Below are 27,626 nucleotides of genomic sequence, written 5' to 3' on the forward strand. Positions count from 1 at the left end.
TGTTTATCACTAGCGTATACTGATGATGTTCTATTCTTCTATTGTAACTTGCGTTGTAGCCTACAATTCAATAGGTGTCACCATCGCACAGTCTACATACATGCCGTTCCCAAGTTTATTAGATCCATGTCAGTGTGATTTGTAATGATCTTATAGGATTGCTGAAACCGCAGTCTGTAGCAGGTATTAGAGAGCATTCTGCCATAATGACTCATTTACAAGCCATAAACCAACAAAGCACCAGACTAATTATGTCAACTAGCAGCTTCTGAATAGCCCTTGATCAAGCTAATCACCAGCAATCCAAAAAACAGGTGTTGAACATTTTTAAACCCTCCCCTGAAATCAGAGGTATGAAAGGCAGAAATTGAAGCCCTCAGAATGTTCCCATGCTTCTGTTTTTGAATAGCCAGAATACAAGACCATGAATCTTCCACAGAATTATGAAAGTATCTGATTAGAAAGCTGCAGCAAAAATGAATTCAGAAATAGACATTTGAATAGACCTAGTGCATACTTCAAAATGACTTCATTTACTTCTGCCTGCATAGAAACACATTTTCCTTCAGCTGCCTAAATGACTCATTCACTCTCAAATACTTCAAAATTTCATTCATAGCTCAAAAAGTCACAATGACATTAACTATTTACCACCTAAAACATATTTTCAAATCATAAAACTATTAGGGGTGTCACAATATATCGCAATACAAAAATGCAACAATATGTATAGTGTATAGCGACAATCTGTATTGTGTACCCAAAATACAAATTACTGTGTGAGAAAAAATTCAAGTTGGTACTGCATTAAACTATAATGTTGAATATAATGTACAATAATGCAATGGGGGAATATTTGTGGGTCCTGATAATGCCAAATGTCTCAGTAGAAAGTGGCCTGCATTATATAGTCAGCGACAGAGTGCAAGCATATTCGTCTAAAACAATTCTGTATTTTCAGCTTCAGAATCATGAATATTTTTATTCTGGTGTCACCGTTGTCCTGTGCATTGGGTTACCAACTCCAAGCCTATTCATTTGCAATACCAAATTTAGCATTTTAATCAACAGTACATTCTTTGTTAATCTTTTATCATATGTCTTGGAGTATCGCTATAATATCATATCGTGTGTGCAGTATCGTGATATGTATCGAATCGTGACATGAGGGTATCGTTACACCCCTAAACCATTATAACTCAATTAATAATGATGGAGGAATCTACATAACAAAGCATAAAAAAATGCTTTAAAAAAAAAGCATAAAAAAATGCAAAGTTTAGTAACCGCTCACTTTTTTTAGCTTCTAGCCAAATAAATGTGATAAATATCAAAATGTGCATTCCCCATGATTAAAAAACACAAAAATCTTGAAGACCAATCAGAAAATTACATTATGTAATGTGCTTGCCTGCAAGTCAGAGAGATACACAAAAGTCACCGGAAGTTTCATTTTAATGCTACATTTGTAAACAGAAGCGTCAGTTTCTTAGTGATGTTTAGTGTACAGTAGATGTTTCTGCACTTTACAACAAAGAGCAAAGCAGCACTATAGAAAGGCAATGATATTTATTTATTTATTTATTTATTATTTTTGTTTATTTTGAAATACTATATATTTGTGCTTTCATTCAATGATTTCTTTAAAGCTTGCATAAATAAACATTAATAAAAGATGCACCCTTTTAAATTATAAAGTTCATTTGTGCATTTCCAACTGTCTCATTAAAATCTCATTGCAGAATTTGTACTTCTAAATCAAACATGAGCCCACAGGATAGTACAGGAGATATGCATCTCATTATCACAACACAACATATGGCTGCCAAACATGCTGTGTCACTAACTTAAATATAAACAGCAACAATACGTACTGACTTATGAAGCAGATTTATTATGAAAAGTGCCATCTGCAGTCTATCCGTATCTGTTAAAATGACCTGAATAAGCTGAGATCGAGTCTGTTATTAGACTCGTAGAAACAACACAACTCTGCTGGCTTCATAAACAGGTCTGTTCGGGACGGTGGTAATCTGATCTTCAGGATTATAGTGTCATTATCTTCTTCTGCAGGGACCCACAGCACAATCACTCTGTCCCGTTGTAACACTGCGCCGAAATTTGACTTGTGAAATGGTGCAAATTGAGGCTATGATTCGATATAATATCTCGCAATAACATCGCAATATGTTATGGTTCGTCTCTCTCGAGCAACGCAATTTGCTACGGGAATCAAACATCTAAAATACTTTTAAACAAGTTTTTAATAGATAGCCTATATATTTTTTTTCTGTTTTTTTATCATTATTATTTATTTATAGTCTATATCTATAATGACGCGATAATGAAAGTACTCGTCATGTTTTGTTAACATTCAGTCTGATACGCTCGAGCTGCGTAGGCTACTGTTTCTATGGTCACTGCCACAGAACGCGACTTCTGTTCGCAAACGTCTATTTGTGTGTATTGAAAAAAGTGAAAAATACGCGCTAAACCCAACGTTTAATATAACTTTTGTGGTTGCTGAAACTCAAAAAATATTAAGCCCAACATTTTGTTTTGACTTACTTTTTCAAGTTATTCGCAGACGAACGCTCTGGGCGTTCAGAGCTTAAAGTTAGGCGTCTCGAGACCCGATTCCAATTCTGCGTCTGTTTTTTTTTTTTTAACGCATTATCGCGTCAATGTGAACGGCCCCTGATTTCTCTTTCAACACTCTACAGATTAAGTTTATGCGTGACAGCTTCGTGCAGTCCTGCGATATTTCTGTCAAAGTATAACACGTGATCAATGAACCTCTTAATATCGTCTCAATTTATATGCTTTTGTAGGTAAATGGCAATCGTAGGGCGCTAACTAAGAAATCCTTTGCCAGTAAAGCCCCAGATAGCAGGTACAATCAGTCAATCGTGTGCCCGAGATGAATATCTAACTCTACTACATACAGCAGCATTAGTAGATTTAGGTAGTCTACTTAAAAATAAATACTCACCTTGACAACGCGTGTGAATCACTGAAAGACCCAGAATGAGCAGCAGAAAGAGCCAGTTCGTTTGGAGCTCGATCCTTACGCACATTCTGAAACGACTCCTCAGGACACACTATAATTTGTCCTTGTGTTAAACAATCCAGCGAGAATGACTCGATTGTCAAATAAAATGTCCGTAAGGTCTAGTAAGCATATGGTCTACACTCGTGTTTCCCGGTGACTCGCGCAGAGAGAGAGAGCTCGACTCACGGGCTGTTATAAGCGGATTGCGCGGTGGAGGTTCAGGACCGCGGACAGCTCCAATCAACCTCAGCGCGCCTGGACACTTTGGACAGCAGCCTGGCGCTCATCCAGTAGCATTGGGTTTATTTAGAGCAGCAGCTTTTGTATGTGAAAGGAGAGGCAGAGGAAAATTACATCAGATGAATGAGGATGGACATATCATAATGCAATGAGAACAAGTGCTAATATAAACTTAACCCTGGGCAATACAGACGTTTAAAATGTGTGTGGGGGTGGGGGGACAGTGAGCATATGGGTTTTAGTGGGTAAAATAATTGCAACATTAAAAGAAAAACTTAATTGGGTTTTACATTTCAGAACACATAAAACATAAGAGGATTGTGATGTTCACAATTATCACAATAAGTCCTTAAGATTTGATCACAGTATTGAATTAAGTTACAAAACGTAAATGTCATCCTCCTAACAGGTTTAATAACTTTTTCTTACACCTCTGAACATTTAAATACAATAAAACAATACAAACACAATTTTATAAAGTAAAAAAATGTTTCAGACTAAAGTGCAAAAGAACTATAAAGAACAATAATAAAGAATCAGAACTTTCAGTCAATGTCTAGGGAATGTTTTAGTCAGATTAAAATAGAAAAATGTGTAGACAAAGTTAGTTCTGACTTAATTCTGAGAAAATCATTTATTTGCAGATGCCACTTGGTTGAATATTTTGTTACATTTTAAGTGGGGGTTAAATGTCCAAATAGTTCGAGAGCTACTGTATCTCCTACTGTTATCTCCTATAACAAAAACAGCAATAAAAACTGAAGCAGCAACTGTAGCAGCAACATCAGGCGCCGGTCGCATAAACATAGCTATTATGTATATGAACAACTAGCAGGGGTAATCAGTCTTACTTTTCGGTATCAAATTAGACCAATCTACATTTTTTATGTAACTGACTTTAATAAACAAAATTTATGAGCAGTCTTAAAGAAAATAAATTTGATGACTAACTTGTAAGACTAGTCTTAGCAGTTTATGCAACTGGCCCCAGTCTCTTTTTTTATCTCTTTTTTTATACATCCTGTACTGTATAATTGGCCAGACAGTTATTTTTTTAATGCTTGTATCTCATTGCTTACAACCTCAGCCAGAGATTTCAGCTGCACAGCACTTCTGTCTGCTTAGCTAATGAAAATCACGGCCGTGAAATAGACTGACCAATGTGTTGAGGTAATGAAGCGATCATCATCATCTTCACGGGCTCTAAATTCATTTCGGATGGGTTGCTGACTAAACAGCCATTTAGATATTATTATTGAGAAGTTAATCTATAGCCTCCACTATCAGTAGAAAGATGTACTTTGCCCTTATCAATGACAATATAGGGCCTGGCCATAATCAAACTGCGTTAGTAATTAGGAAAGAATTTGAATGAAACAATTTTAACAAAGAAACATAAAAATCGGTTATTATTACAATTGTTTTCAATAAAACAAACATATAATTAATCATGCAAAAAAAAACAGCATTTTTAAGTGTAATCACTACATATAAATATATTATACAAAAATAATGAAAAATAAATGTCATTTTTACAATTGTTTATATATATACTTTTTGTTTTTCTTGTAGTTTAATTTGTGAGATTGAGGCATTTCTTAATGATACCTGTAATATATCATTTCGAAAGTGTCACTTTCAAAGATTAGTATTATACGGTTATGAAAGGTGAAATTCACATCCTAAATGTAGACCTACTTGAGTATACGTGTATCTGCCTGAGGGTTTGAAGACTGCTGTGAAAAGTGTGATTCAGGCACCAAGCCTTTCACAGCTGCCAGATATTTTTGTCTCAGTCTGCTGATGTCACAGCCTCCCTCTGTTCTGCTAAATGAGCCTTTCTCCCTGAAAACATTTCCATTCGAACTGGACAGCTCTGCCTGTACTGATGAAGTCATTCTGTCAACATGAGCAGAAACAATGTCTTTCGTACCCAAGCACCCTGCGTTGACTATGCAGCGAGGATGTCTATGAAACATGAGTGGTATCTCTTAGCATTTCCATTCATCTCAATAGCAGCTGATGTTTCTGAAATTGCTTTTCTCATAATAGCTGCAATAACAACATGAATGAGGTAATATGATTTGAAAGAATGAAAAGAAATCTTTCCAAGGTTTCTCCAATATCACGTACAACCTGGTTACAACCACCTACTCACAGCCACCCCACAATTCCTGTGACCTTCATATCTCCATGTGAATGACGACGGAGATGACTGAGACCCAGTGTACAGTATCACAGACCATAGAACGCCTTCCACATTCGGACTCCACAATATGAAACGTGACCCACACAATCCATGCAGTCTTATTCCGTTTCGTGTGAGCCAAAACAAATCGTCAAGAAAGCCACACATCTGAGATTAAGCATATTTGAACTCTCCTCCTATACTTTCATGACATTGTATTTCATGTTCTGAGCCTTGGGGGGTTTGTAGAATGGCTGCTGAGATTGTATCAGCATGAGATTATATAACAGAGTTTTATGCTTTTACACAAAGGATTTCACCTCAGGGGGAAACTGGTACAGTCTGACCCTCAGGTTTAAACTGTGATTTGAGAACACATTCTACACCTGTGACCACTTCTAAGACCAAGTAAATTATTCATCAGGCAAGAACAAACATTACTCTGTTTGCATGTTGGGGTGGTAATATTAATATTCATGAGGCCGGACCGAAGCTCAGACTGCTAATAAGTCATTTTAACAGAAAATGGGTAGTTGAAATGACATTTCAAGCAGTGACAGCAGTGTCCTGAGGCTATACTACATCTATAACTATTTTAAACACAATTTTAATGCATTTTATTACCACACACCGTATTAATTGTGTAATGTAAGATTTGTAAGAAATTTGTCATTTGTAAGAAATTACTACTTTTATTCAGCAAGGATGCATTAAATTAATCAAAAGTGACAGTAAGGTCAATTATAATGTTAAAAAATATTTCTATTATCAAGTAAATGCTGTTCTTTTGAACTTCCTATTTGTTAACTAAAATTCCCAAAAATGTATTACGGTATCCTAACCACAAAAACATTAAGCAGAAGAACAGTTTTCAACATTGATAATAAAATAAATAATTCCTGAGCAGCAAATCAGCATATTAAAATGATTTATGTCTTATATTAGAATGATTAATATCTATAGAGATAAGGATGACCGGTTCTCACATCTGTTATGAACATGAGCCTCGTCTGAAAGGAAAAGGGGGAGGTGTTGTTGTAATTTAGTAATTTTCCAGTATTACTGGAACAGTAATATCTAGATCTAGATCTAGTTTGCTTTATGTAACGTCATCTAGTGTAAGTGATATAAATAAATGACATCTCAGATCAATATCTAGTCTCGTGAATGCTCCAGTTAGCCAAGGCTGCAAAACAAACTCCCCGTTACAAATATGGAGGTACTATCACTTCTAACACTAAAGATTGCTTTATAAATAATCTTCCTGATCAGTTTGTACATCTCGTCATACTGGATAGCTTAGAAGAATTCGATGTTGCAACAGAAACTATTGACTTTCTCTGTTCCAGCACTTTAGACATGGTTGCTCCTTTGCACATAAAGAAGATTAAGGAAAATAGTCCGACACCTTGGTATAACAACGAGCACACTCGGTCCCTCAAGAGAGCAGCCAGAAAAATGAAGCGTAGCTGGAAGAAAACAAAACTAGAGGTATTTCACATTTCGTGGAAGGAAAGTGTTATTGCATACAGAAAGGCCTAAAATTGTCTTAGAAGAAAACAAACACAACCCAAGGTATTAATTTGATACAGTGGCTAAATTAACAAGAAATAGAGCTTTAACTTTAATTATGACTTGGGATGCAGCCTGAATCTTAATCACACTGTGTTCATTCAGGCCAGAGGAGAACTGGCCCCCGACTAAGCCTGATTTCTCCCCAAGTTTTTTTTCTCTCCATTCTGTCACTTAATGGAGTTTGGGTTCCTTGCCAGTCACTTCTGGCTTGCTTAGTTGGGTACACTTAATATTCAACAATATTATTGATCTGACTGTACTGACGCTGTTAAATGAGAACTGAACTGAGCTGGACGGTGACAATTTTTTTTGCAGAACTGCTTTATAGATGAAATGAACAAATTTAATAATTGATTATCTTTACATAAGAACTGAATCAACACTGCAATGACTTCAGTTGAACAACAGCTGAAATTTTCCTGTTATCACTGTAAAGCTGTTTTGAAACAATCTGTATTGTATAAAGCGCTATATAAATAAAGGTGACTTGACATTCACTAATGCAGGGAGCAGGTAATAGACTACCAAACAAAAGTTCACATAACTTCTCCAAACACTTCATACACAGGGTTTAGATTAAGCCAGGATTAGGCCTTAGTTCAATTCAGACATACAAGTAGCTTTTATAGAATTGCCTTAGTCAGAAAAAACATTACTGATGTGCATCTTGAGACAAAACAATAGCACTGACATATTTTAAGATATTCCAGAGCAAGTTGCTTTCAATTAAAACAGCTCAAACATGCATTTTAGCCTGGGGCTAGGCTTAAGCCTTGTCTGTGAAACCGGGAGTAAGACTACATAAACATCGGCTCACATCACAACTCTCAAGTGCATGAAAATGAGTTTCTCAACATCTTCTGTGACCGTGTGGAAGGTTGAAATGTTGCACAAGGCACAGCCAAACAAGCAAATATCACAGCGGTAACAGAGTCCCCGGGCTCACTGATTATATTGCTGTCTGCTGTTTGATCCAGCATTACTCATTTTCTGTTTTCATCCTGGTTGTACAGAGACTGACACACAAACATGTAGAGCGCTCAGATATCTGATCAAACACAACAAACCTTTTTTTAATCAGTCACTACCCTGAACTCAAACTTTAAGAAGCTAGTGCAACAATAAAGTTGGGAAAATAAAATCACATTAATTTTCCCATTGACTGTTAGAGATAACATAAAAAATGACAGATTTCCAAGGTTGTTACACAATGTTCTTTAATTCTAAATCATTCTGCATTGTGGTACAAGAGCTTATAAAGCATTGCGAATTATGTAATTGATTCAAACTCCCATTCAGTCAACTTAAGATACTTGAATATTTTGCAATAAACCTCAAATAAAATGGTATTTTATATAATGATTAATAGTCAATAGTTTCATAATACTGATTCAATGGCATCATTTATAAATGCTTATGGAGACAAATGACTGGAAAATTTGAATCAAGAAGACCACTAGAAAAAAGTGGTTGGTTATTGTTGCACCCCATATTGCCTAAAACCTAGGAGGTCTATAAAACCAGAGGCTAGAAAGCTAATGGCAGTCGCTCGGCTGCCAAATGACCACCTGGAAGTAGAATATATGACCTTCCCTCAAACAAGTACCAGGCCTTATAAAGGTTAGAGGTCATTCTGACTGTGTAGACGTGCATTAGTGAAATGAGTCTCTGCGGGATCCCTGACTGATTTATTCCAGTGATTTATGGCACAGCACTGATAATTCACTTACCAAGAGAATCATGCTCTATTAAACCATCACTGACCTTCACACCTTCAGAAATCTCACACCCACAGTATTACACTGCAGGATCGCTGGACTGGAGGAAATTCTGTTGAAAAGGGCTATAAATGTTTCACTTAAGCCTCAGGTTTTATTATTTAAGAATATGTCTATAGGAAGCATCCTAGCAGCTTTTTCATTAGCTGATCTTTATGGGAAAGGGTTGGCAGCTGGCCTGCAGGGTTGGACTGGACCTGGCTGATGCATTTTGTCAGCAGTTTGAACAGGTTGCAGAGAGTCAAGGTTTATTGTCTCTGCGTTCTACACGGGTGATCTACAGTAACATTGAGACAGACGCAAAGATCACATCAATGTTTCTGTGTTCCTGTCAATGCCAATGTGATATAACACTAAGTATGTAGTGCTATTGGGTTCATGGACATTTGTAAATAAATAATAAATATACACATTAAATCTTGTTTTTCAATCTGAACATGAAATATGAAAGAAGTCTCACTTAAATCTTCCTGTGGATACAGTGTTTGAATTTATTATAGTGGAGAATTTCTGAAGACTGGTGCTGAAACAGTCTGGTAATCTATGGAAGGATCATTTGTCTATATACCCTACAGTATTCATTCCATCTGCTCTGCTAATGAACTCTGGAATTAAATGGCTAATTAATTTGTGCTTTTAAGCAGTTTCAAGTTCTGAAACATATGTCTTTGGGGGAATCTATGATCTCAACACTGTAGAGACCATTAATACATGAATAATACAAATGGAGTATTTTTAGTTAAGAATAATTCTTTCACATATTGCAAATAGTCTCCTATCCCTTTGGTTGTAAACAAAGAAAGCTGTTAAAAAACGATTAGCCTCTTTTTAATCATGCATTCCTGATGTTCCCACATTCCTCCCAACGGTAACATCAGTCAACAGACGACACACATTCCCTGCACTTCAAATGGGGAGCCAAACGGGACCTACACAGCAAGAAGATAAGCGCGTATTTATTGGGGGAATAATAAAGTAAATTTATATTGACTTTGTCTGACAATGGACACATTAAAAGACCATTATCTAAAGAGGAAGAAATCCATCCTCAACCCAGAGAGAGCTATGTTAATTAGCTTCGGGACTGCCGTGATCTGCAGAGCAACAGAGAGGTGTTAAATCACGGGATTCTAGTAGAAGTTTAAACTCGCTGAGACTTGGGGATTTTATATGTGATATTAAAAGATCTATGAAACAATCCAGAATCTGTCAGAATAAGATAATGCTCGTTATACAACAGTTAAAGGGATAGTTCACCCAAAAATGAAAATTCTGTCATAATTTACTCACCCTGATGTTGTTCCAAACCTGTATGAATTTCTTTCTTCTGCTCAACACAAAAGAAGATATTTTGAAGAATGTCGTAACCAAACAGTTGATGGGCCCCTTTGACTTCCATAGTATGGACAATTCATCAAAATATATATTTTTTTGTTCAGCAGAAGAAAGAAACTGAAAGCGGTCGAGAGCGTCAAAAGTTTGGGCAGTTCTAAACTTCATGCAAATATCAAGCGAAAAACGCAGGCAGCAGCAGATAAGTCACAATACGGGAAGAATTCGTAACTTCCGTTTCATGCAGACTTTCAGATAACAGCAGCACGCTTTAAATCAGGTGGATTATGATTGGCTGTGTTTTTAGCGTTCATCACCTGTAAAAGAAATCAATAAAATCATCACAGTCCTCCAATCTGATTGGCCTTTGTAGACTGGCATCTCTGATGCGATTCACTTGTCAAATTAAGAAACGAATGTCTGACTATTATTCGTTAAATTGGAATTTGAAATATGCATTATTTTACAATTACTAAAAAAAAGTATAGGAAGAATTACAAAAACTAGCAAAATCAAACCAACCCGTCGGCCAACATTTTACTTAGTTATATGGGAACTTAGTATTAGGGATGTCAATTTTCACAAATTCCCATGATCGATCGTCGTTTAAATTAACGATCAATTAATCGATTAATCGTTAGCCTTAATACTGCGATATGCGTCAACTGCAGTGGCATATGGCCAACAGCATGACAGGGTCTGCAAATGCTAATGTTCCTCACCAAATCGATTAGAATGGTTTTAAATAAAAGGGCTAGTAGGATTGTAAAATGTTTCGATGTGATTGATAATTAAATTAATTATTTAATAATCAAATATAACTACTAATACAACGCGTCACCAGCGCCGCCTCATATGCGCTAGAATGTGTGACTGTTGTGGACGCGCTCTTCCTGGAACAACTGCACGCGCTGAATGAATCTGCAACCGTTAAACTGGAGCACTTTGCTAGCACGTTATTTATCTAAAAGAAACGCATCCTATATGAGATTAATCAGATATATTTAAAATAAACAATATTACAAATTATATCTGCACAAAATGACGCAAATTCATGCACAAGTGAACTTGAACTAAGTTACGTGCCATTCATTCAGAACTACTCCTTTTGTGGACGCGCTCTTCCTGAAGCAACGCGACACGGCAACTAAACCCAAATAATTCACAATTTTTTATTACAATATTGTTCTCTTTATAATGTTATGTAATATTACAGTCCCAATAGTCATTATTAGTCGTGCACTGCCGTTTGAGCTGCGCGCGCTGAAGCTGACGCTTTACTACAGAGTTCTTTACCAAATGCATCCAATATGAGATAAATCAGATATAGATAGGCATACACAAAATAAACAGTATTACAACTTACATTTGAACAAAACAAAAGGCTGCGAATGCACACGCAAACTTACATGATGATGAAGGTGTAAAATGGTCCCAAACATAACTCCGGCGCGCTCGCTTTACATGTTTCGCGGTTGAGCAGCACGCCGCGAACCCGCATGAAGACCTGCTTAATCGATGATCGATAAGTTCTATCGATTAAATGTATTATCGACAATTAATCGATCGTCGATTAATCGTTGACATCCCTACTTAGTATACATCTAGAACTTCCTGACAGATGAAATCAATGCTCCATAAGCTTCTTCCAGCTATACTATTTCTTTAATACTCATCAAGAGACAAAGCAGGGGAGGCTTTAAACCGCAGTGTCCTGCAGGTTTAACTTTTCCACTGAAGAGTATCATATCAGTGAACAGGGATCAGAACAGAGAAGACATATACTGTGAATGAGCCCAAACACAAAGCAGTGGGAAATCCCTGCATGCCTCTGCTGTGCGTTCCCACAGAGCCGTTTATCTAAGGGCCCCCTGGAGACTCCAGGGATTAAATACTATTCTTGTGTTTGCACACTGTGTTCATTCTACTCTGCTAGACAGATGTTCTTTTAAACCTTGGAAAATAAGCTACATTTTCTTAATACAAAACAGTAACCCTTCTGTTATCATAATGGTGATTGAGGATAACTTTATATGAATTAAAAATGATTTATAATTTAGACACACGTTTGTTTCACTATATCAATGAGGACATTATATAGACTTCCCTTGATTTTATATCAGGTTACTGATATTTTATATCACCCTAACCCTTACCCCTATCCCTAAACACAACCCTCAGAGAAACATGTGCAAAACACTAGATTTAAATAAAAATGTTTTGGCTGATTTACAAGCCTTTTTAATTAGTGAGGACCAGTGAATTGTCCTCAATAGTCGGTTGTTATAATATTTCAGTATAAAAGTGAGGACATTAGGCCACGCACAAACACACTCATATATAATGAATACAACACGTTCACACAATTATTAGTCAATAAGACCCATTATACTTTCTGTATATGCCAGGATTCTAAACCTTATGTTTAAAAGACGTAAATGTTTCAGGCAGTTTGTGATAAAACGAGAGGAGTTATGATGCCCTATATGCTATTTTATTAGCTTGCATAGAAATTTTGGATGGGATTAGATCAAGGAAATGTAATATACCTGGAGAACAGTTGCTTAGAAAGTACACAACATCTTGAGCAGCCAAATCTGAGAAACAATCACCTGAGCTGTAATTGTCATGTGACTGATCAATCATATTAGAACTTCTTGCAGCAGTTAAGGAAACCCCCTCCAAATGAATAGCCCTCCAAAAACTTGGTGACTGATATAAACCTTTATCTCAGCCTCAGCTGACATGCCTACAAACTGCCTGTACTCCGTTCATTAACTGTCTGTTACATATTACACAACAAATGGCAATAACTGGCTGAATCATCCATCTCTATTGTACTTAAAGGTATACGGCTGAATCTGTACCCTACTGACACTCTTTAGCCTTATCTGTCAGAAATCAAGTTCACAGCCATGAAAATGGATCAACATCTTTTATTTACAATAAAATGAATGCAAAACTCTTCCTTGCATATATATTGCTCTTATATATAATTTTTATTTTACTGCATAAGCCACTGCATAGACAAAAAGTCTCTTGTTTGCGTGAATTTTCATAATAAAAGTCTTATTTAATGCATAGAAAAACAAGAGGACACAAACACACACACACTACACATGCACACACCACACATACCCACAGACAAAACATCAGAAATTATTAAACTCCCATTAATAATACATTTTGGCTGAATTAAATTATATAGTCCTAAATTATTATATTAACTTAAGGGGTATAAATATCATTTAAGGCCCAAACATGATGCACCCCCATATGAAAATAAACTCAAACGCTGCCATTAAGAAAACCAGTGCTAAATTAACTTACTCTGGTTAACAGAAGCTCATCAGCTCATAAAGAAACAAAGGAGAGAAAGATAAACACCCTATTTCATTAACTGCAAACTACAGTAAAGCTCTGCTAAACAGTTCATTCAAGCAAACTCAAGGCAAAATATGTCATGAAGCAGTCACTCTTAACCCAGTGGTTCTCAACCCCGGTCCTGGGTCCCCAACACTGCACATTTTGAGGATCTCCTTTGTCTGAGACACTCATTTCAGGTCTTGAAGTCTCTACTAATGAGCTGATGACCTGAATCAGGTGTATTTGATAAGGGAGACTTATCAAAATGTGCAGTGTTGGGGGGGTGCCAGGACCAGGGTTGAAAACCACTGCTCTAACCGTTAAAAATAACATTACACATTGGATAAAGATTCTCATTCCTTTTCACAATATATTACTTCATTTTCTTTGAGTGGTTGTTGACAGAGATGTGAGATCTAAATAAATACATGTGCCACACAGCTGCAGAGAAAATACTGTAAAACACATGGTATATGGAGACCAGCGGTGATGAACTGTCCGAAGTGAGTTCGTACTAGGGTAGATGAGAGGTAAACAGAGGCATTTTTCAGTGCATGTGAGCAGCAGATCATATCTACGCAGCGCTTTCTGAAGGTTGGCTGTCACCATTGCTGTCTTTAAGGTTAGTTCTTCCAGTTTGCGTAGTGTCTTTCTCTGGTCCAGTGTTGTCTTCGTCGTTTTGCACTGAGTGCAGTCTGTAGAGAGGGGGGCTGGAGGAAAAAAAGACAAAAGATTTTTTAGAAACAGGAAATTAGCAGAAGATAAAGAGAAGGTTACCGCCACACACTCAGTGCAGACCTGTTCCTTGCGAGAGGTCAAATGTGCTCAATGCCATGCACAGATCGATAGCAGGACAAAGGTCATGAGTGAATGTCCCAGACTGCTAGCAAATGCAAAATATCACTCTGTTTTTAATAAGGTCCTGCTGAATTATCAGTTTAAACTCTTGCAATATCTCTAAAACTTTGTGTAGTTTAATTGTGGCTTGCTACGTTGTCCTGGAACATCTTTTGTTGGTTCTGGAACAAAAAGTCGTAACCCTATCCCTTTACTTGACATTTCCTAAGTACCCAACATATTCCTAACCATTACCCCTGAAATTAAATGGTTGATAATAATAAGGTTCATAAGGTTCTGCAAGCTCCAAAATCAATTTCTAAGTCTAACTTACCGCAAAGATCTAATTGATAGCATGTGGTTCCAGAACCAACAAGGAACATGTCCTACTTGGTGAAATCAAGACAAGCATTCTTGTGTTAGTACTCTACTGTATGTGGGCACAATTTGACATTGTTCTAACCCCAAACCATGCTTAAGCTTCAATGACAGGACATGCTTCTCCATCCAGCGGCACAAACGAGATAATTAGATTTCATTTATTGACAGAGCTTATTAAAACTGTAACACTGTTTAGAGTAGAGCCCGACCGATCTGGATTTTTTGGGGCCGATGCTGATATTAGGGAGTAAAAAAAGCCTGATATCGATATATCGGCCGATATTATTTATGTGTATATTATAATACAGGAGCAAAACTTTCCCATTCGTGTGTTCAAACTTTTGACTGGTACTGTATATAGAATACAGTATACATAAACACACATGTTTTGCAATGATCACTCAAATGTGGTGATCAAACACTTGTGTGACAAAAATATGTAATGGAGGCAGGGTGAATGATAGAATGAGAATGATACATTTGAGCTGTAACCAAACTAGTTTGCACTGCATGTTCTATTCTATATTATATTCTAAATACTTTTGCATAATCTTCACTAATGACTTTGCCGTTAATGTCGGCAGACTGATAATTGGTCGGGCTCTAGTTTAGAGTTTAACGCACTGCAGAACACAACATGCGTTTGGAGCTTCTTGAGAACACCAAATCTTTGACTGGCCCATCCAGAGTCACCTAATAATGATCCTTATTCACTGTCAGGCTTGTAGAGATATTTCATAACCAGGCTGTCCATCTTCTTTTTCTGTTTCTTCACTTCTTTTCTGCTGGAGGGTCGTTCATCATCACTTTCAGGACCCTCATTAGAGGTTTTCTTACCCGGGGTTCTTTTAACACTGTTCGAGCTGCGATACGAAACGGTTGATGCAGAGCCTGAAGATGATGATTCAGACTCCGATTCTGATTTGGAAGATCCAGATTCTTTCTTCCTTGAGCTTCTGGAACCTCTCTTTTCTTTCCTTCCGGAACGCCGCCGAGTGTGACCCTCATTGGAGGAGCTATCGGACTCAGAACGCCTGCTCTTCTTCTTGTTCTTTTTCCTGCTGCTCTTGGAGCTAAAGGAACTTAACGAGCTTCCAGAACGTCCAGAATCTACAGCAGAACCCGAAGCGGAGCGTCTCAAACTCGACCCGCTGTGGCCCAGACCTTCATCGTCCTTGTCTTGCAGCAAACTCTTGATGTTCTTCCTTTCTTCCTCCTCTCCTGCACCACCACCTTTCTCCTCTTCATCTTCATCTGAGTCTTCTAAGCTACGACGTTTGAATTTGATTGGCTTGAAGCTCAGGACTTCATTAATAGCTTTTTCTAGCTCAGGGTCCAGGTAGTTGCGGTGGCTCACAGGTTTAACATCAGAGGTGTCCAGTGGGTTCTCAGAGGAGCGTAGTTGGGCAGGAGTAGACAGACTACGGCCCACTGAGCGTGGACTGTATGCGGCCACACTCACAGAGTCAATATCATCATCCTCATCAACATCATCATTATTCAAACGAACTCCGAACTCACTAAGTCGAGTGCTGTGAGCCAGGGAGATTCGAGACCCGACGCTAGTGCTCCCAGGACTACGACTTCTAGATCGTTGCCTCAGACTGGCACTCGTTGACCCGTAATCGCTGCGGCTGTCATCCACCCAAGAAGTACTACGTCTTAAACTGAAGCTGCTCACACCAGACCGAGCATCATCCTCTTGGTCCACCCCGCGACGGGTGGAAGCTCGGCTGGGGGCCACCGAGGACACCATGGACTCCTTGTCAAATTCTGGACTGCTCTTGGTCCATCGACGGTCTAGGCCTTTCCTGGCCCTGCTGGTAGCCTCTGAGTAAGCCTGAGAGATCACTGAACCCCGGTCATCCAGGTCATCACCAGTCTGAGGCCTGTCGACGGATTTGCTTTTAGCTTTGCGTAACGACAATCGGTCAGGCATGTCCGGTTGCTCCCGAAGGGCGCTGAAGAGGGAACTCTCATCCTTCTGATGGGAGCGTTTCCTGTAGCTGAGCGAGCTCATCACAGACACTGAACGGCTCTCGTCTGACTCTTTTCTTACTTCCTCCTTCCCCTCTTTTCCCTCTTTCACTTCTTTTATATCTTTCACATCAGCATTAGCGGCATTGGGATGTCTGAGACGAACAGAAAACATTAAAAGCAGCAGAATTGCAGATGATCAATGAATGAAACAGGATGATACCCGTGAAAGAGATAAACATGAATTCAAAGAATGAAAGAGATTTGAGAGGTAATTTAGGAGCATATTTTACACTAACCCAAGGAATACACTTAAAAGGATTAAACTCCTAATGGCAGTTACGTAACAGTTCCTTACTAATACTACTGAGGAACGGAACAGTAACAGCAGCTCCTGGCGAGACAGTCATGAATCCAAGACTGTCTTGAACTTATTAGCACTTCTCACAGATGGAGAGGTCATATGCAAGTCTTGGCTGGTTCTTTGGTAAACCACAACAGTAGTATTATATACTGTATTATTTACATATACTGTGGGATATACTGTATTAAAATGCTTGTTCTTTATATAGCCAGTTTTTACATTAGTTAGCGCCCAGCAAAAACGGACAGCTTTTACTATGGATGAAACCAATGAAGACACTTTACATGCACTTATGGAGAATTTCTCACTGTAAATTAAATGCATATATCTGCTAAAAAAATATTTTATATAACTTGACAGGGGTTCACTAGCATATAGATAACGTTTAGCACACTAAAATTCACTAAACACATTTTTTTGCCACTTAATCCCCTTTCACTCAGAGATTCTGGAAAATACACGGATAATGTGTCCCGGGATTTGTCCTGGGATCATTTGATTTTGGTTCATTCACACTGCCAGTGATTTTCCGGAATCTGTGAGTGCGTTCACACACATCCCGTAAAGATCCCGTAAAGACACGTGACGTCAGGATGTGAAGTGTAACGTACGCACGTGTACGTTGTGGTACAACAGCGGAAGTGTTTACATCTCAGCTTCAGCGCGACATTTTTTCGTTCTTTCTTTGTTGATGACGAACACAAACTTTCTTCTAAGAGCAACAGAGTCGCACGATAACTACATCATTGCGATGGCACGTGCGTCATCACTACGACACACCCCTTATGGTATTGGTCCTGGGTTTTGTTCACACAGGGCGCGTTCCGAGACTGATCCTGGCAATGTTACTAGGTCCCCATCCCGGCATCAATCCCGGGATGTGTTTGCGTTCACACAGAAGGCACTCTAGCAATTTTACGGCAATTTCCCGGGATCAACGCACTGTGTGAAAGGGGCTTAAGTGTTTAAAGCTTTCAAATGATCAATTAAATATTCACCTGTACTTCCAAAGTAAGAACACAGCCTTCATTAAATGTAAACAAACTTATCACTAGTTCCCCAACATCATTAAATGTGGTTTAATTTATCCAACTCTGAGGCCTGGTAAAATTATCTAAAGCCTTGAAATGAAACTCTAATATGCAACTAAAGGGGTTTCCATACTGACCTGGTGGTTTTCTGGGTGCCCTCATCCGTGAGCGTCTTAGTGGATCCTTTGCTTTTGGAGAGCAATGACTTCACCCCATCCACTCGGTCCTCCACCTCAGAGTCCATATCTGATTCATCTCCACTGATAACAAGAGAAGCTCAATCACATAGCAGCTGACATAAAGGTCATTTCGGCTGGTCAAGACAAGGTTATGATACTTCAGTTAGTTGTTAGTGCCACAACAAGTGGATTCAATAAAAAAAAATCTGGGAGAAGAGGATTTCAATCTATCCCACAATAACTGCCTCTATTTTAGAAGATAGGGAGAGAAAGAGAAACCATTCACATCGTACTTCAAAGTCAGATCTCTTACTGCATTCTCTCTGTGGAGATGGCACATGTCATATCACTACCATGAGCCTTTGCAGTAAATATTACTGTTTGTACCAGGCTCTACTTTTAAGAATACACACTAAAGCTTATTCAAGCATAAATATGTTTAAAAATTGCACAAACGCACAATCAGGGATGTCATGAGTGCATTGGATTTAGGCTGCAGCTGTTTGTGGAGAATTTCAACTTACCGTCACGCACAATTTAAAGCTTAAGCACACACACAGCTCACATTCTGATGCTAATCGACTGTGACAATCTGCTTTTTTTGGTTGCATATTGCAGTTCCACCCAATTACAGCAAATCAACCGAATGCAGTGGATTCCCCCCTTCCCAAATCCAAGCAGTTGCACACCAACACACATAAACACGTCACAATGTGCTAAACACAGTTAAGTAGCAAGATGCACTAGGAATTCATAGACCACCTGGGAAAATTTATGCTGAATCATAATTAGCTCAGGGAGTGGAAACTTCTAAATGCGTTCATTTGGTATTCATTTAGTTTCTTTGTGTTTTTCTGTATATATAGATTTCCACATCTATTAACAAATTACCAATTTCCCTGACTTTTTAAAGCCATGTCCATGACTTTTTTTTTTTTACGATTGCACTCACAAAGAGCGATTTGTTGCTGATTAAATATGTCAGAGCTGAGCATAACTAGAAAATAATTATAATAATTTTGTAAAGATTAATTTTCATTAAAAAAAAGTAGAAATAAGTCTAGAAATCCCAATTTTTAAATATATATTGATATTTCCATTGGTTTTCCATGACTCTGAGGGCTCTGATGAAAAGATGGCTGGTGTTATGAGTAAAATCAGATGAGCAATAATGATGTTAAACATGTACAGGACATGCTCATGAAGACAGGAAAATGCTGCTGTATTATCAAATGACTTACTGGACTAATGAATCCATTTCAGCTAAAAAAATATTATAATATTTTCTATGTAAGACTTCATATGGTTTGTTGTACCGCAGATTAATACAACAACATTTTCCACATGCTTTTACAATGAGTATAATTACAAACTCAAACCAACAACAGATGAGAAACAAAGACCATTTAGTATCCTCACGTTTTGTTCTTTCTTTTCTGATACTTTGTCACCATGTCTTGTAAACTTCCCCAAAAAAAAGGGGGGGGGGGGAATAAAGGAGAACATGGAAAATGAGTAAATTGTCGATCCATTAAAATAAAATTGGAGACAGGAAACAAAAGAAGAAAAAGAAAAGCAAAAGAACTAAATAAAGTGCATGTCAACGAAAGTAACATGCAGTGGTGGTCATCCTGATCAACTTCAGAGAAATGTTGCCATGGGAACATGACAGGAGACTAATCCTCATACCTATTGATGAGGTCGTCATCTTCATCCGTCTCCATTTCATCTTCCATAGCGGCCTGCAGGTCCCCAATCCGCTTAAAGGCCAACTTCAGATCTGCTTGTAAGCTCTGATTGGCTGCTTCCAGACTTTCAATATCCATTTCCTGTTAAAGGTCCAAACAATCAAAGTTATGAAAAATGACTGCGGTTTTAATACAGTAACCATAGTGTGTTTTATAGAAACCATTTTATTGTATTGAGGAGCCATCCATGGATTTTACCTGTGTCCTTACAACAAATGCCACAGTTAAGCTATGGTTACTATGCAATAACTATGTCAATTTTCATAAAAGGTGGCATTGTGGCAGCTTCTCTTCATTATAGTTGCTATAGTGATACTAAGGCAATCTCCATCCTGCTCTGGAACTCACCAGCTCATGTTTTTTGCGGCTGGCTTCGGTTTCTTTCTTAGACAGTTCAGTCATCTCCTCCTTTATGTCCCGGATCTGCCGCTGCATGCGCTTGTTCTGATCCTTCTCCCGGTTTTCGCTGGTAACACGCTGGTCTCGTTCCTCAGTCATCTTCTCCAGATTCTCCTTCAGCCGAGTTACAAGAGACTGGAGGTCGAACATGGACAGATGGAGAAGCCAAAGATAAGAGCTCATTAAAAGTGTACCGTAAAAGTGCCGTGGACGTTGTTTTGGCTCCCAATCCACTAAGAAAATTATGCATGGAATAATTTGTTGTGCTCGGTCATTGAATGAAAACTAAAATTAACATTAAAATGAACTAAAACGAAAGGAAATTTACAACTCATTTTTTTTTTTTTTCAAAACTAGAACTATAGCCCTGGTTCAGTGTCTTGCTATGAATTAATTGAATTTGTCATACAAAAGGAGTCGCACACATGACTCACCTCCAGACGTTTGGTCTGGGTCCTCTCATATTCTAGTTTGGTCTCCAGTTCGCGGATTTTGGCTTCCTGGCGGCTGACCAGAGATTTCTCCACCATAGACTGTTCCTGAAATTCAAGTTGTGACTGCAGGGAGTGAAGCTGCCGAAAAGAATAAAAACACACACTGAGGTCACATTCAAGACCACAAGCGACCGACCCACCGCACTTCTCTCACTGCTTTGGCCACTAATCAATATCCACTATATACTGAAGGAAATGGTAAATGAGGGGATAGGGGTCGATTTCGGGCTGTGTCAACTGCGTCACCCAAAAAAGGAAAAGAGCGTCTGCTTTTTTAGTGTATTTGAGGATTTTTAATTTTTTTTGTTACCTTATCCTGGATCTCTTGTTTTTCCTTCATGGCCTCCTCCACCTGGGTTTGCAGGTCACTGATTTGTGCCAGATCTCTTGTAGACTATACACACACACATATGTAACACAAAGAGTTCATTTTCATTCTTAATCTGTGCTATAGTATCTGTGCTGTCGCGTTCTCCAATGTTGCATTTATTTGATCAAAAATACTGTAAAAACAGTAATATTCTGAAATATTACTACAATTTAAAATAACTGTTTTCTATATTTGAATATTGTAATTTATTCCAGTGAATTTTTAGCATCATTACTCCATTCAGTCTTCAGTGTTTCTTGAGCATCAAATCAGAGTATGAGACATCCTTCAGAAATCATTCTAATATGCTGATTTGATGTGGATTTTTGTGGAAACCATGATATATATTTTTTCAGGATTCTTTGATGATAGAAAGTTCAAAAGAACAGCATTGATTTGACAAATACAAATCTTTTACTGTCATGTTTGACAAATTTAATGCATCCTTGCTGAATAAAAGTATTAACTATATATATATATATATATATATATATATATATATATATATATATATATATATATATATATATATATGTATGCATGTATGCATGTATGGATGCATGTATGAACAGGATGTGAGGTCACCTGAGCCACTGCTGCTTTGTGTTTCTTCATGAGTTCGTTCATGTCCTCCTGATCCTCCTCAAAGCGAGACTGCAGGTCATTCTTCTCTCTCTGTAAACGACTTATCTGCTCCTCCAACTGAGTTAGTCAGAACAGACAGGGTTGGGTGAGTCCCTTAAATAGTTTATTCACAGGTTTTCAAGGATGAGGAAACACATCCTGTCAATGTTGGCAACTGTCTGAATTGACAGCTTCTACCATGTGACAGATAAACACTGCACCGAAATACAGTTTGACTAGACGCACAGCTTTTGACATCAACAACAAATGATGTCTTTTCATTCCTTTTAAAAGTTACAAATCTTATTTATTTAGCATTTCATTATTTGTTTTTCCCTGCTCTCTGTGACCCTTTTAGAGCAGAATGATCTTTTTGACCAAAAAAAAAACACATTACTTTTAATAACAGAACACTTCTCGAAATACTGTCACAGCAGCACTGCAACGTTTTAACAACTATGCTTCTGCCATTTTAGAGTAAGAACGAGAGTGGGACTAAAACACTGTCATTACACGCAGTAATTGCATATTTCTGGTTAAGGCAGTGACGAGGAGATTATACCCTTAAACTCTCCTATTTGACATCATCTCCTCTTCTTCATAAGAAATAAATCAAATGCACACCACAACTGAGCCATTTAATTCTGACTGAGTAACATGTTTCTGGGTTCTTGAAAGAGCCTGTAGAGTGATGAGAGAGAAAGGGAGTGCTTTCAAATGAAGAAAGATTCAGAAAGAGTAATCAGAGAAGAGTAGCGCTGCACTGATTTTCATTTCATCTCCACCCTTTTTTCTGTCCTCAGCGAAGTGAAATGTGAAGGGACAAAATCACAGCCAATCAGAACATATTTGATGTTTAAAATTCCATGTGGAGCAGGATTTGGATCAATGAGATTTTACAGTGGGCGGGGCCAGAGAGCAAGACACTGCAGGAATGAAAACCAAGCAACTGTAAAATGTCTTGTTGCCAGTCACAGTCTGTTAGGGCAAAAACTCAGATTAACATGGAGGAGACAGGATTTAATGCTTTATCATGTTGTGCTTGGCTAGGACACCATGATTCTTTACCAGAGTTTTAAAGTTTAAACTCTAAATGGTTTTTCTATCAGCCTGAGCAGGAAAATGACTACATGCTTGTTATTTCTCTCTACCCAGCAGTTTGAGTGAATCATGACACATTTATTTTGCTGTATTCACATATTATTCAAAACAAATATATTGCCTGACTAAAGCTCTGACAGATCTGTTGGACAAAATTTGAGTTTTCTTACATGTTTCAAACATGTTTTCAATGGCACAATCTTTCCTCTATAAATTTCTAAAAGAAACGGTGATGAATTTGTTGCATATAATGACTAATCAATCAATATCACGCAGTTAAAGGGGATATATGTAAGAATTTTCATGTCTATGAAAGCCTGTAGACTGATTTTTATGTTAAGGACTCGATGGGGAAAATCAAAAGATTTGACGTTTACACACGCTCCCGAGAGCCTCTCTTCAGTTCAATGACACATTAAATTAATGCTTAATGTTCAGGATAATGCAGAAAGGGCTATTCTGTAGTGTAATGTCAATTTGTCATGCAAAGAAAATGGATTCATTCACACAGCCAGAACGAACTATAGTCTATAGTCTTAAACATACTTTATAATTAAACTATCATAACAGTGTCTTTTTAATTATCTCATCTGTCGACATCATTATTGCAGAGCTTGTGTAAACATACCCACATCACTATGATTAGATGCTTTCTTAACTGCTGTTTTCTCTTCATTTTTCTTGAGCGTTTATTTTGTTAATGATAAAAGTGCGTAGAACAAATTAAAATAATCATCTAATTGTCGTTCTCAGCAGCATGGACGGCGTGTTATGTAACAGTATATTGCTGCAAAGGTATTTCCAACTTCTTTTTATTTCTAAGAAAAGAAGGAAAAAGAACTTCGCCGTAGTATATCGGGGCTTGAATCTTGTTTAGTCTCTAGTACGTTACATGTGTACGAGTGCGAGCACGAGCGGTAAGTTGCTGGCTTCAGTTCACTTAACGGCCACTGGTGTCACTAATAACACAGGTTTCTGAATTCTACATATAGCCCCTTTAACTGCTCAATAACTGGAGGAACTAAATGAAACTAGTGAAACATCTGAAAATGTGGTTGAAAAGGTGATAAATAGTGTATGAAGATCTTGTACTGTTTATGAACAATGAACTGTTCGAACAAAATGAACAAAAATAACTAACAAAATCAATCAGTAAACAAGTAACCAAAAGAATCAATCACCAAACGAAAAGCCTAAACAATAAGAACGTTTTTAAAAAGCCTTATACAACTAAATGACAATACCAAAATCAAACAGTAAACAAACAAACAAACATGCAGTAAATAGACATGTCAAAACATTCTTTACTGTATGATTAAACAAACGTATCTTGTCCTGTTTATGAGCAAGGAACTGTTTCCAAGTAAAACAGAATTCAACTCACAGACATCTTGGCTTTGGTGATGTCATCCATCTGGATATGAAGGTCTTCAATTTCCAGCTCCATGGACTTGCGTGCTTTAACTGCGGCTGCGCAGGCAAACTCGGACTCCTCCAACTAAACCAGATACAACATAAACACTCATTCGCTCACATGAAGAAATATTAATCCTATTTGATCTAGCAATCCAGTGAAGGACATAAATTGTAATTTCTGCAGCTTGTGATTGTGATTCTACCTTATTTTTGAGTGCGGCGATCTCTCTCTTACTAGGCACGTTAGTCTTCAGGTGGTCCAGCATAATCTGAGCATCAGCTAGAAGAACTTTTGTGCGCTTCAGGTCCTTCCTGAGACGTTTCTCTGTCTCTACGTCCTTCTGGCCAACCTGTTATATGGTGCAATAATGTGTTATGCTTTGTTGAGTGTATTGTATGCTATCTGCAATATTTGTGTTGTGTCAGTACCTGTTCCTGTGCAGTCATCAGTTTGGATTCCAGGTCTCTCTTTTCTCTCAGGACTCTCTGTTTATCGTCATATTCCTCCTCTAACTGCACTTCCATCTGCTTCAGCTACACACACACAGCAAAAGAGCCATTAGGAAACATGGAGGTCTCAAATTGTGAGAGACCTATGATAGTGTTCAGATCCTGTGTGCTCACCTTCTTACTGCAGGACAGTCTGATCTCCTCCACCTCCTCATCTTTACTGTCAAGCTCTTTAGAGTGTGTTTGTTTCAGTCTCTCCATCTCCATTTCCAAACGAAGTTTAGCCTAAATCACACACACACAGATAACGTGAGGTTAACTTGATATTATCCTCTGCAAAACTGCTTCCAAGAACAGACTGCTATTCAGAGTCGCTATCCGCCTTTTAATTTAGTTTTTAGCTTGTACCTGCTCCAGCATCTGAATGGTTCCAGCCTGTTCATCAAGCTCCTCCTCTTGATCTTTGACCTTTGCTTCCAGGTCACGCAGTTGCTTCTTAAACTTGGCAAGTGAAGCCTCCTCTTTGGACTCCTGAGAGGAGAGATCCTGGACCTCGGATTCCAGCTGCTCTACCTTCACACTGACCGTACACAGCTCTGTGTCCTTCTCCTATTATTTAAAATTATACACATTAGCTGATGCTTTTATCCAGAGCAACATGCCATAGAATTACTACAGAAATCTGAAGTTAAGTGTCTTGCTTAAGGACACGAGAGAGAGAGACACACACTTTTCGATCTTAGTTCTCACCTCTAGCTGTTGTCTGAGTGTAAACATCTCGCCCGCCAGCATATCTCTGTCTCGGGCCAATTTCTCCCGCTGGTTCCTCTCCTTCTGTAGTTCTTCTTGAGCCTGGTTCTTCTCCACATCAAACCTGCCAGAACATTCAGAAGATAAACAAGCATTGAGCAAAGTAATTTCAACCACAGTATGACGGGAAAAAACACGATAGTCTGCTCATATCTACAATATGGGCATAAACTATCAAACAGAGATTCAGTCAGTAGGCACCAGAGCAAACATTTCCTCTTCTGCTACTGATCTTGTGGATTTTTTTGATTTGAGTAATCTGATCTTCTTTTTCCATCTCCAATTCTACAGATGCTGAAAATTCTGAGCAGAATAAGGTCAATGCACCAAGGTTACTCATAAAATGTCATGCATTTTAAGGTTTAGTTCCAGCTCTAAGTCTGATCTGCCAAATACTAAACACAATTCAGCCACATGAAAAAAAAAAACAAGCAGTCTAGCAATACACAAACAAAAAACAACAATCAGACAGTACACAAACAACTTAAACAACTAAACAACAAACAAAAGACTGTGATCAGACAGAAAATAACAGCTTTAAACAAAGCAACAAACAAAAGAGTGATCAGACATTAAACAAACTGCTTAAACAACTAAATAACAAACAAAATACAGTAATCAAACAGTAAACAATTAGCTTTAACTAAACAACAAACAAAAGGAAGAAATCAGACAGTAAATTAAACGCTTTAACTGAACAAAAAAATCAGAAAAACAGCTTTAACAACTAAACGACAAACAAAAGTAATTAAGACAGTAAAAAACTGCTTAACTAAAAAACAAACAAAATATACTAATCAGACAGTAAACAAATAATCATACAAAAGCCCAAACAATTATACAGTAATCAAACATCTTAAACAATCAATTGTTTAACATAAATTGCTTACTGTTTGATTAAACAAACTGTATGATTAAACAAACGTGTGATTAAAGGATAAGTAAACAAACAGCCCAAACAATAAATGAACAGCCCAACTAATCAGAAAGTAAAGGAACTGTTTAATCAAACAAACAGTAAACAAAGAAACAAAAACTAAACAGACAGCTCAACCTTTCAAATTAGACACAAACAGCCCATACAAACAAACAGTAAAAAATGGCCGAAACAACCACAGAGTAAACAATAATCAAACCGAAATCTCTATAGATCAGCAGGTGATCAGGCAGGAGACTGAAAACAGAGACTGGTGTGGGTGTGGGTGTGTGTGTGTGTCTGTGTGTGTGTGTGGTCCTGGTAAACCATAATTTGGGGGGACATTTTTTGGTCCCCATGAGGAAAACAGCTTATGAATCAATCATACTAAATTATGTTTTTTGAAAATGTAAAAATGCAGAAATGTTTCTGTAAGGGTTGTGTTTAGGAGTAGGTTCAGGTGATAGAATATACAGTTTGTACAATATTGAAATCGTGATGTCTATGGAAAGTCCCCATTTATTTGAATACAGTTCCTTGTTCATATACAGGACAAGATTTCATAGTTTGATCAAACGTTTGTTCAATCATACAATTTGTTTATTCATAGAGTAACGACTTTATTGAAAACAGTTTATTGTTTGACCCATCTCTTTACTGCATGATTGTTTGTTTACTGTTTGTTTTTGGTTTTGTCATTTAGTTGTATAAGCTGTTTGTTTACTTTCTGATTGTTTGGGCTGTTCATTTGCTGATTGATTCTTTTGGTTTTGTGTGTGTGTGTGATTGGCTCTTACTTCCTCTGTTTTCTCTCCAGCTCATGGTTTCGCCCCTCTTGATTTTCCAGGTGCAGTTTGGTGTCTTGCAGTTCAGCCGCCAGCCGCTGGCATTTCTTCTTCAGCTGCTGGACAGATCGTTGGGACTCCTCCTGGTCAGCCTGTAACTCTGCAAACTACACACAGAGAGAGACAGGAAAGTGAAGTTTATAAAAGTCTAAA

At 37.8% G+C, this 27,626-nt stretch overlaps 2 protein-coding genes across 2 annotated transcripts in view; both read right to left on the minus strand.

Annotated features, from left to right (window-relative positions):
* Positions 1–11,709, minus strand: part of sez6a (seizure related 6 homolog a) — a 64,362-nt gene extending 52,653 nt beyond the window's left edge. Inside the window, exon 1 of the mRNA XM_081353817.1 lies at positions 11,575–11,709. The gene's annotated coding sequence lies outside the window, so the exon portion shown is untranslated. The remainder of the gene's footprint in view (positions 1–11,574) is intronic.
* A 1,376-nt stretch (positions 11,710–13,085) lies between these two features.
* The window catches only part of myo18aa (myosin XVIIIAa), a 42,689-nt gene continuing 28,148 nt past the window's right edge, over positions 13,086–27,626 (minus strand). The window contains exons 32-47 of the mRNA XM_081353815.1: positions 27,426–27,580; positions 25,653–25,776; positions 25,311–25,511; positions 25,077–25,187; positions 24,882–24,986; positions 24,656–24,802; positions 24,421–24,534; positions 21,897–22,013; positions 21,252–21,335; positions 20,882–21,019; positions 20,397–20,582; positions 19,990–20,129; positions 19,720–19,764; positions 18,259–18,381; positions 15,443–16,881; positions 13,086–14,241 (exon numbers count right to left, since the gene is read on the minus strand). Coding sequence (XP_081209941.1) covers positions 15,456–16,881; positions 18,259–18,381; positions 19,720–19,764; positions 19,990–20,129; positions 20,397–20,582; positions 20,882–21,019; positions 21,252–21,335; positions 21,897–22,013; positions 24,421–24,534; positions 24,656–24,802; positions 24,882–24,986; positions 25,077–25,187; positions 25,311–25,511; positions 25,653–25,776; positions 27,426–27,580 — 3,216 coding nt within the window. The 3' untranslated portion in view covers positions 13,086–14,241; positions 15,443–15,455. The remainder of the gene's footprint in view (positions 14,242–15,442; positions 16,882–18,258; positions 18,382–19,719; positions 19,765–19,989; positions 20,130–20,396; positions 20,583–20,881; positions 21,020–21,251; positions 21,336–21,896; positions 22,014–24,420; positions 24,535–24,655; positions 24,803–24,881; positions 24,987–25,076; positions 25,188–25,310; positions 25,512–25,652; positions 25,777–27,425; positions 27,581–27,626) is intronic.

This window comes from Scardinius erythrophthalmus (genome assembly GCF_964197995.2).
Source record: "Scardinius erythrophthalmus genome assembly, chromosome: 23".
Classification (NCBI taxonomy): Eukaryota; Metazoa; Chordata; class Actinopteri; order Cypriniformes; family Leuciscidae; genus Scardinius; species Scardinius erythrophthalmus.